Source organism: Pyrus communis, chromosome 14 (genome assembly GCF_963583255.1).
Source record: "Pyrus communis chromosome 14, drPyrComm1.1, whole genome shotgun sequence".
Taxonomy (NCBI): Eukaryota; Viridiplantae; Streptophyta; class Magnoliopsida; order Rosales; family Rosaceae; genus Pyrus; species Pyrus communis.
The window spans coordinates 10376862-10387996 of record NC_084816.1 but is presented as its reverse complement, the minus strand read 5'-3'; the positions used below and the strand labels follow the sequence as shown (position 1 = coordinate 10387996).

The following is an 11135-nucleotide window of genomic DNA, read 5'->3' as shown; positions in this document are numbered from 1 at the left end:
TTTGCTTTTGTTTTTTTAGTACGTTGATATATTTTTTTTAGTACATTGATTTTTTTTACTAAGGGGAGAGGGAGTTCAGTTAAGTCACATAATAAGCAACCTAATTTGGTATCAAATTCATCATCTACAAAATTCGAACCTAAGACCTATCACTTCAATATGAAGAGAAATACCACCAAATGATAATATAAAATGCTGATATGATTTAATTGTAACGGTTTAAAAAAAGGAGATGAAAAAAACTAAGAAGAGGATGAGAATCCTAATCCGAAATTCCGAACCCGGCCGCCGTGTGAACGGACGGATTGGTACGATTTTGACTAAGCACCCATGCTTCCCATCATACACGAGAAATTAAAATATTAATAAAAAATAAAAGCAAAAGAAAAGCCAGCTGGGCAGAGACGACTCACTCTCTCTCCCTCTCTCTCTTTCGGAGACTCTTCTTCTTTGTCCTGCTAAGACTTTGTTAGTCTATATAATGCTGAACCAAATGAATGGCAGAAATATCTCTTTCTTTTTTTCTCTCTCTCTTCACATTTTCTCACTCTTCACGAAAAACCAAGAAGCGAAGTGTGACGAATTTTGACAAGACAAGAAGCAAAGCAAAAAACCATTCTTTTGCTGATCGTCAATTTTCAACTCGAACATAGGAGTTCAATCGGTTTTTCTGAAACTTTGTTCGTCTGATTTGGTTGCGTTTGTCAAATCCAATACTTGAAATCTCGATTTTTGAGTGATTTGGTGGTTTGGGAGTTTAAAAAATGGCGACATTAGCCGGAGATGATCTGGCTAGGCAGTCCAGTGTGGCGAGGCAGTCGAGCAGCCGGCGGAGCTGGCGGTCGACTAGTGTTCGGGAAATGTGGAACGCGCCGGACGTGTTCCAGCGGAGCGGGCGGCAGCAGGCGGTGGATGAGGAGGAGGAGCTCAAGTGGGCCGCCATAGAGAGGCTGCCCACTTATGATAGGATGAGGAGGGGGATGCTGAGACAGGCCATGAGCAATGGGAGATTTGTAACTGAAGAAGTCGACGTTGCGAATCTTGGGGCGCAAGACAAGAAGCAGTTGATGGAGAGCATACTTAAGGTCGTGGAGGATGATAATGAAAGGTTCTTGCAGAGGCTCAGAGCCAGAAATGACAGGTTTGTCTCTTGTTTCTGCTCTGTGTAGTTTGTTTGGTTGATGAGAAAGTCAGTAGGAAAAAAAGTTGAGTTCGATTGAAATTTTGGGGAAAAGGGAAAGAATAAGATTTCAATTTGAAACGTTTTTTATTTTGATACAACAATATATTTACATTAATAGTTAAAGGACTAAATAGGTATCGAACTCAATAGAAATTCGAACTAAAATCTCACACTTACAAGTGAACAGTACTACTAGACCGAAGTACTTAGTGGCGAATATTCGAAACTCTTTGAGTTGGGGTTTGAGAAAACATAAACTTTGAAATCATGAAAACAGATGAATCGAAGATTTGTTTTTCCTTGGTTTTCTTGTTAAAATTGTGTTTGGTTTGGAATTTTGGATTATTTTTGTAAATTTGTGTTTTAATTTGGAAACAGGGTTGGAATTGAGGTTCCTAAGGTTGAGGTTAGATTCCAGAATTTATCAATAGAAGGAGATGCGTATGTTGGCACCAGAGCACTTCCAACTCTGCTGAATTCCACCTTGAACCAACTTGAGGTATTGTTTCGACATCTCTTAATACCGAACCTTACTTGTTAATCTAGCATTTTGCCAGCGGATCTTAGATTTCTATATGTGCACCTGTGAACAGGGACTAGTTGGATTGATTGGACTCTCAAAATCAAAGAAGAGAGTTGTCAAGATACTCCAAGATGTGAGCGGTGTTGTTAAACCATCAAGGTATGCTCACAGCTTTACCAATTTAACATCTTCATGGACTAGTGTAAGTTCTGTTGCATCAATGAAAAAAACTTAGTCAATCATCATGAACAAACTCATGTTCCTCTGAAAAGAAGACGGAAACTAATCTTTTGTTATGCTGCTCGTGTGACGGTAGTTTTGTTTCCAAATTTCAACCATAAGTTATTGCTTTGTTTTTCAGGATGACACTGCTTCTTGGACCTCCATCGTCAGGAAAAACAACACTGCTAAAAGCACTTGCTGGCAAACTCGATAAAGATCTAAGGGTTTGTAATCTTCTCTATCTCATTACGTTTTATCACAGTTATCAATTGATTAATGCGTGTACGTCTATACATTTTCTTATGTATTGACAAGATGTGTTATAAACAGGTAACTGGGAACGTGACCTATTGCGGCCATGAATTCCACGAATTTGTGCCTCAGAGAACTTCTGCTTATATTAGCCAGCATGATCTTCATTATGGAGAGATGACAGTTCGTGAAACATTGGATTTCTCCGGACGTTGCCTGGGAGTTGGAACCAGGTACGATATGCTGGTAGAGTTGTCTAGACGGGAGAAAGATTCAGGTATCAAACCCGATCCTGAAATCGACGCATTCATGAAAGCCACATCTATGGTTGGCCAGGAAACTAGTTTGATCACAGATTACGTTCTCAAGGTTTGTTGATTCAATCATAAGATTGTATTCTTGTTCCATCATTCTTATCGTACAAGGCTAACGTCTTTTAATTATTCTGATAGATACTTGGACTTGATATCTGTGCTGATATTATGGTGGGTGATGACATGAGAAGGGGCATATCCGGTGGACAGAAGAAACGTGTAACTACTGGTACGTTATTGTATGTCATTTGAATTATTCCGTGATGTTACGCTTTATATTTGTATCTGAGCGTGTTTAAGATAACAACCGTGTCATTTTTGCATGTTAAGTTATAAAATATTTCTAAGATTTTCTATAAACTTATGCACCAATGTGGTTTCTGCAACTGGCGCTTTTATTTCTTTTAGAAACCGTTGTTAGTCTTGGTTCGTATGATAGGAATGGTAGTTAAGATACAAAACTATTTCCTGGTATTCTAATTCTCAATGTCTATTCTGAATGCAGGAGAAATGTTGGTTGGACCAGCGAAAGCATTTTTCATGGATGAAATATCAACGGGGCTGGACAGTTCCACAACCTTTCAGATTGTCAAGTTCATGAAGCAGATGGTTCATATTATGGAAGTGTCAATGGTCATCTCTCTCTTGCAGCCTGCACCTGAGACGTATGATCTGTTTGACGACATTATGCTTCTTTCTGAGGGTCAGATTGTGTACCACGGTCCACGTGAAAACGTGCTTGAGTTCTTCGAATTTATGGGGTTCAAATGCCCTGACAGAAAAGGTGTTGCAGACTTCTTGCAAGAAGTGACGTCTAAGAAGGACCAAGAACAATACTGGTTTAAGAAGAACCAACCCTACAGATTTGTTTCAGTATCCGATTTTGTTCAAGCATTCACCACTTTTCATGTTGGCCAACGTCTCGTGGAGGAACTAAGAGTTCCTTATGATAAAAGATCAGTCCATCCTGCTGCTCTGGTGATGGATAAGTACGGAATATCCAATATGGAGCTCTTCAAGGCATGCTTTGCAAGGGAATGGTTGCTGATGAAGCGTAACTCTTTCGTGTACATATTCAAAACTACGCAGATAACAATCATGGCTACAATTGCTCTGACGGTATTCTTAAGAACAGAAATGAAAGCTGGAAGAACAGAAGATTCGGCAAAATTCTGGGGAGCACTGTTTTTCAGTCTCATTAACGTCATGTTTAACGGAATGGCAGAGCTTGCAATGACAGTTTTCAGGATTCCTGTGTTCTTTAAACAAAGGGATGCCCTGTTCTATCCTGGCTGGGCTTTTGGCTTGCCCATTTCGCTAACCAGAATTCCCATTTCACTAATGGAATCTGGGATATGGATTGTTCTAACATACTACACCATCGGGTTTGCACCTGCGGCCAGTAGGTAAGCTTCAATCTTATCAGTCATATCATTCTCAAAAGCTTTATTTTTGTGCTGCTAAAGAAATTACGAAAGATATGCAATTGAATTATTCTTTAATCTGACATGTACATATGCTCAGGTTCTTCAAACAGTTTTTGGCTTTCTTCGGCGTACATCAGATGGCACTCTCCCTTTTCCGTTTCATTGCTGCCCTTGGAAGAACAGAGGTGGTTGCGAGTACAATTGGTTCCTTTACATTGCTACTGGTGTTTGTCCTTGGAGGGTTTGTTGTCGCTAAAGGTTAGAAATCCTTCTCATTTCATTGTCGAAGTAAGCTGGTGCATTTACCAATTTGACACCAGCACCTTACAGATTTCAAAATGATTGCACTGATGACTGATACTCCTTCCACATGTTATCAAATGTTCACAATATCCCATCTCATTGTGCAGATGACATCAAGCCGTGGATGATATGGGGCTACTATTCGTCACCTATGATGTATGGGCAAAATGCAATTGCTATCAATGAGTTTCTTGATAAAAGATGGAGTGCAGTAAGTTAACTGAAGTGTTTATATAATTCACACCGTATCTTAATATTTACCACGACACTTTCACATCTAAATCGAACTGGTTGAGCTTAACGATATTTTTAATCCCTTTGCACAGCCTGTCTTCAATGCCTCTGAAAACACAGTTGGAAAGGTACTTCTGAGGGAAAGAGGACTGTTTACTACAGAGGCTTGGTATTGGACTTGTATTGCTGCGCTCTTCGGATTTACTGTTCTCTTCAATATTCTTTTTATGGCAGCACTGACCTACTTAGATCGTAAGTGAACAATTTTCAACTGTCATGAGGTATTGTTACCGTAATGGCTCAAGTGCTGATTATCTATTTTATTATTTTCTCAATTTCAGCCCTAAGTGAAACTAAAACTCTAATTGAGAATGATGAAGACTCTGAATGGAATAAGAAGCGACGATCCAGTCCAGAAGGTACAAATATTATTTCTTGTGGATCCTAACCGGGATGTTTGTTTGTAAAAGATGGTGTATGCTTTACATCTCGATTAGTAGCTTCACCATCAATTATTTTCTTCATCTAATAAATAATGATCAATAACAGGAATTGATATGCAAGTCAGAAATTCTCAAGGAAATAATCAAGCCAAACGAGGAATGGTTTTACCCTTCCAGCCCCTCTCACTCGCTTTCAACCATGTGAATTACTATGTGGATATGCCTGCCGTAAGTACTTTTCTTCTGAAGTTTGGAGTTCTAAACAAGCAAAGCCAGAATTCAATCGTTTTCCAAATTTGTTTTGTTTATGCTAACCTTTTTTGTATCTTTACCAGGAAATGAAGAGCCAAGGGATTGAAGAGACTCGACTCCAACTTCTACGAGATGTCAGTGGTGCATTTAGGCCTGGTGTTTTGACTGCATTAGTTGGTGTCAGTGGTGCTGGAAAGACAACCTTGATGGATGTCTTAGCTGGAAGAAAGACCGGCGGGTACATTGAAGGAAGTATTACCATCTCTGGTTACCCAAAGAACCAAGCCACATTTGCTCGGGTCAGTGGTTACTGTGAACAAAATGATATTCATTCACCATTTGTTACTGTCTATGAGTCTCTCCTGTACTCTGCCTGGCTGCGTCTTGGTAAAGATGTCAAGAACGAAACACGAAAGGTATGTTCCTGATTTCTCATCAAAAACTACTTTTAGCAACTCGAGCATTTATTCTCTTCATAAATTGTTTCATTCCCATAAACATATGCTGACTCTCATTATCTATTTTCTTTCCTTTATGCAGATGTTTGTTGATGAGGTTATGGATTTGGTCGAGCTTCACCCATTGAGAAATGCTTTAGTTGGACTTCCGGGAGTTGATGGACTTTCAACTGAGCAGAGAAAGAGGCTCACTATTGCTGTAGAATTGGTTGCCAACCCTTCCATCATCTTCATGGATGAGCCAACATCAGGTCTTGATGCTAGAGCAGCCGCCATTGTTATGCGTACCGTAAGAAACACCGTGGATACAGGACGAACTGTTGTCTGTACAATTCACCAGCCTAGCATTGACATTTTTGAAGCTTTTGATGAGGTACAAACTGATCTTTTTTTTAATCTGTTTAATTGCTAGAATTTTTCATTATTTCGTGTACAGTATTTCACCTTGACATCGTTTTGCCTTGCAGCTTTTCTTAATGAAAAGAGGAGGACAAGTGATTTATGCCGGTCCTCTGGGTCGCCAGTCTCACAAACTTGTTGAATACTTTGAGGTAAGTTTATACTTGAATCGCTTAGGTTAAAAAAAAAAAATTTCAAACATCAATCTCATGCAATCCAAAATGCATCTTACTCTATGAGCTTAAATTGTTTGACTAATACAAGACATCTTGCAGGCTATTCCAGGGGTTGCAAAGATCAAAGAGGGTTACAATCCAGCTACCTGGATGTTGGAGGTCAGCTCCGCCGCCATTGAGGCTCAGAATGATGTGGACTTTGCAGAAATATTTGCAAATTCTGATCTCTATAGGTAAGTTGCATGTAGCTGTGCTTTCTGTTCATTTCCATCGTTGCCATCCACTAATCTGTGTGCGCTAATTATTATTTTTTCATGCTTTTTGTTTCGTTTGTTCAGGAGAAATCAAGAACTTATCAAGGAACTAAGCGTTCCAGAACCAGGCTCCAGCGATCTTTACTTCCCCACACAATACTCCCAAAGCTTTGCAACACAATGCAAGGCATGCTTCTGGAAACAACACTGGTCATACTGGAGGAACTCACGATACAATGCCATTAGGTTTTTCATGACAATCTCCATTGGAATATTATTTGGTGTTATCTTCTGGGGCAAAGGAGACAAGATGTAAGTTCAGGCACTTTATTATTAGCTACTTATTTCGTATGACATTTTCTTTGAAATGTGATTCGTTGCATGTTTTCTCCAAACATTGCTACTTATACAACGTTTAACTTTTATATCTTCTTGTGAACAGACACAAACAACAAGACCTGATCAATCTTTTGGGAGCTACCTATTCCGCCGTTCTCTTCCTTGGAGCTAGCAATGCTTCTGCTGTGCAATCTGTGGTTGCGGTTGAACGAACGGTTTTCTATCGTGAAAGAGCAGCCGGAATGTATTCAGAGTTGCCTTATGCATTTGCTCAGGTAAGATATTGACAGCCACACTCGTTTATGTGCTTTTTTTTGTGTAGTCATTATAATATCATATCTTTGTTTATTGACATATATATATTGGTGTTATAGGTGGCTATTGAGACAATTTACGTTGCAATCCAAACCTTCATCTATTCTTGCCTTCTATTTTTCATGATCGGGTACAAGTTCAAGGTGGAGAAGTTTTTGTACTTCTACTACTTCATCTTCATGTGCTTTACCTACTTCTCTATGTACGGAATGATGGTTGTGTCCCTGACTCCTGGCCATCAAATTGCTGCAATTGTTATGTCGTTCTTCTTGAGTTTCTGGAACTTGTTCTCGGGCTTTCTCATTCCCAGGCCGGTATGTCATTTGAACTGTTCTTCCCATTTCGAGTTTTTTTTATATGTTTACCTTGCTACGGATCATCTCTATTACTACTTTATACCTAATATAAGTCTCAATACTGCAGCTAATTCCCATCTGGTGGAGGTGGTACTACTGGGGTTCTCCCGTTGCCTGGACAATCTATGGTATCTTCACATCTCAAGTTGGTGATATCAAGACTGACATCGACATTCCTATTCAAGGACGTCAAAGAGTTGATTTATTTCTCAAAAACTACTTGGGTTTTGACTACGACTTTCTGATCCCTGTCGTCATTGCTCATCTTGGTTGGGTCCTCCTCTTCTTCTTCGTCTTTGCCTACGGCATCAAGTACCTTAACTTCCAAAGGAGATAAGGAATTTTACTGTATCTTAAAGATTGTTAAATAGATAGTCGAGTGTACAACATTACAGCCAAAGTTAGAGAGACAATTTGTCCTCTTTCTGTCTTGTTATTGTTTTAGGTATCGTACATTTTGTGTAATTTTGTTTGGCTTTGGATACATTTTCGAGATTACTTTTGTATAGCAATATTTATTCTTGAATATTGAATGGAGGAAGCTTTGTGATTTGTATTGATATAGATGCAACGAATAAGAACTTATTCTACCAAAGAGCTCGATGGAAGCGGAACAAAGAAACAACAGAGCAACAGAGATTCTGGTAAACTTTGAGTTCTGAAGTTGCCAAAGAAATAGCAATATCAGTGGCTTCCTTATTTGTAAAATGAAACAATAATAATACACTTCAATTTTTTGACAAATCACATCATATCCAACATATGTTTCATAAGCTTGAGCTACTCGAGTTGCGACAAGAAAGTGGCATCAGCATTCTCATCATTGCAGTAGAGACAAGGGTGCTGCTCAAACCCTTGTTCTTTCAAAACTTGTCGCGCAAGCAACACGAGCTTTTTGTTGCTTAATTCAACCTCGCGATCCTTCAACACCATTTGGACCGCATTGCTGAATGCCCCGCACGGCTTGCCACCAGTCATAACTGCGTTCGTTACATCCGCGGAAGTCTCGTTTGCTTGACACCCGCTGAGTAGAATTCCTTCATCGGGCTTAGATGACTCGAACATGTCGAGGACTTCAAGCGGAGGCAAGCGAAACTTGAGGCTGGCGTCGGCTGCAAACAACTCTAGCAAGTGGGTTGCAATATCGGATGTGTTTATTCCCGTCAACGATGAGAGGTGGTGCAATATGGTCTCGAAAGCAATGGCCTTTGGCTTGGAGGAAATAGATGATGATTTGCTACTAGTTTCAGTGACATGAGAAGGTCCAATTTGCTCCTTCTCCTTGTCAATGAGGCCTCCACTGTGACATGAGTCTGATAGGATTGTAAAGCTTGCTCCCTTCGGCAAACGGTTCACTAATTGTCTAAAATCAACATCTACATGGTGAATTACCAATGTGTTATTATGACAAAAATTAGAGGAGGTGTCCAAAACACTTATGCTTATGAGCATTTTTCTTATTATTAAAAAATAAAAATAAAAAAAAATAAAAAAAACTATAGAAAGTAGAAAATGGTTTTTTAATCAAGTGTTTATCTAGAAAGAATTATAGTTGTTTTTGTACTTAAAAACATTTTATATTATTCTGCCAAATGCACGAGTGAAAATGTTTTGATTATTTAAAAGCGTTTTTAAGCATTTTAAAAGTTATCATTACATATACTCTTAAAGATATAGATTCTCTAACTCTCACATTTTACCATAATAAACGTACATAACTATTTTCAATAAATTAGAAAGTATAAAACTATTTGCACCACATTGTAGACCACATTTCTAATAAAAGTGAGATGTGATCATATGAGCAGGTCTCATTCATGTTAGTGATGTGAACTACAACGTGACTAAACAATATGATCCATATGCATGTATCATTACCTGAAGTATAACATATAAGAGAGAAATTAATTAGAACAATTAAATAACTAGACTAAAAGGACACGATATAGTGCATATTAGTAATTTTTAACACCCACCAGTGATAAGGTTGAAATCACAAGGCACAATTGCCTCATCCTGCCTGAAGGGGTTGCCTGGTTTCAATGAGGGAATCCTTGTTCCATGGCCACTGTAATGAAAGTACAAGACATCACGTGGTTTAGCCTGATCAACCATTTCACCAAGTGCCTTCTTAATGTTTGCACCTGTTGGCAAAACTGATAAGGAACCACCAGAACCAGCATCTGCTGCTGCTGCATCAGTCAACAGCTGAATGTCGCTCGGATCGAACCCAAACCGACTCACAAGTGTGTCTCTCATGGTGAGCACATCGTTTATGCAACCATGCAGCTCGTTTCTGGTGTTTGGGTAATTGCACCCCACCAAAACGGCCAACCTCTTCCTTTCAATGTTCTCCATAATTTAAAATAATTGCAAGCAGTAATAATCTGAATGTTACTTTTTTTTTTTTGGGTATCTTTCAGTTGTTTTGTGGTCGATCTCTTCCAAACTTTTGGTTTTATAGTAATCGTGGGATGTTATGTTATCTCGCTTGAAATTTGGTTCAAGTTATGTACTTGGCTTTCAAGCGTGGGAAGATTACTTTCTGCGTTTTAAAGTCTAGTCCTTCTGAAAAATAGAATGAGTTCACTCCAACCAATCAGAAAAGAGAGAAGCTAATTTTAATGGAAGTTGACAGGAGCATAGAGTGGAGCTATGTTTGAAGCCGAAGTGGTAGAGCATGGTGGTTCCTATTCTTCTCAAGGCTAATGAGAAGGAGTTCAAATCATCTGCACCCAAAATCTTATGCGGTTTTTGTGTGATTTATCATCTATCTCATTTATTGACACCTTATCAGTCATTTAAACCACATTTAACAATGTTAACTCTTAAATTTATCTCCTTAGTAAAAAAAAATCAAAAACTTAAAAAAAAAAATGAAGTCAAAATGACACGTGTCACTCAAGTAGATAGAGCATAGAGAGGTCATAAAGAGTTTTGCAGATGATTTGAACTCAATGAGAAGAGGAAGGAAATTTGGGAGTTTGGTGGAAAAAATTGGGTTGTTGGGTCTAAGAGATGAAAAAAATTGGGCCCAGATACAATTTACTTTTAGTTTTGATACAATAATATGTTTGGGAGGATTATATTCACACACCCAAATTACTTCTTCCACATCCTTTTAATTTTTTAATATTTTTCTATCAAGTGTTAGTGGTGTGTAGAAAATGTTAAAAAATTAAAAGGGTGTGGGAGAAGTAATTTGGGGTGTGTGAATATAATCTCTCATATGTTTACTATAAGAGAGGTGAGAGATTTGAGTTAAGTCACACAATGAATTAGTCATATAATAATGTACCATCAAACTCGCTATTAATAAGAGTCAAATCTAAAATCTCTCACTTATAAATCTAGAAAATGACTACTTAGATCGTCATGTTAAGTGAGAAGACTTTTTTTTTTTTCTTTCAATTTAGGTAAATTGATGCACAAAAATGTATCAACCAAAAGTTGAGTCTAACCCTCTATTCAAGTAAACAAGCTTTTGTTCAACAAAAAAAAAAAAAAAAAGGTTAAACAAGCTTGTGTTTAAGCCGCCCCAAGCCTAAAGTTGACTTCTTACTTGGTGGACTTAAACCATTTTTCTTCCCTCAACCTCAGAGTCAGACCTGGCAATATAGCACACCATCCATTTATACGAAACGAAAATTTCAATGTTTGAGTTGAGCCTTAATATGTTTGGATT

The 11135-nt window shown here is 38.3% G+C and overlaps 2 protein-coding genes across 2 annotated transcripts; one reads left to right on the top strand and one right to left on the bottom strand.

The window, feature by feature from the left end:
- The first annotated feature begins 496 nt into the window (after positions 1-496).
- Positions 497-8006, top strand: LOC137715739 (pleiotropic drug resistance protein 2-like). Its single transcript, XM_068455082.1, has 20 exons — positions 497-1141; positions 1562-1682; positions 1777-1865; positions 2068-2152; positions 2259-2549; positions 2633-2723; positions 3000-3900; positions 4019-4179; positions 4332-4435; positions 4551-4710; positions 4800-4877; positions 5008-5129; positions 5237-5569; positions 5694-5984; positions 6079-6162; positions 6286-6419; positions 6525-6752; positions 6883-7054; positions 7154-7408; positions 7518-8006. Exons 1-20 carry the CDS (start codon positions 765-767, stop codon positions 7785-7787), a joined length of 4347 nt encoding a protein of 1448 aa, XP_068311183.1. The 5' UTR covers positions 497-764; the 3' UTR covers positions 7788-8006.
- On the bottom strand, positions 7517-9808 carry LOC137715740 (metacaspase-9). Its single transcript, XM_068455083.1, has 2 exons — positions 9427-9808; positions 7517-8826 (listed from the first exon to the last, which is right to left on the bottom strand). The coding sequence occupies exons 1-2, from the start codon at positions 9806-9808 to the stop codon at positions 8231-8233; spliced, it is 978 nt and encodes a 325-aa protein (XP_068311184.1). The 3' UTR covers positions 7517-8230.
- Between the last annotated feature and the right edge of the window lie 1327 nt (positions 9809-11135).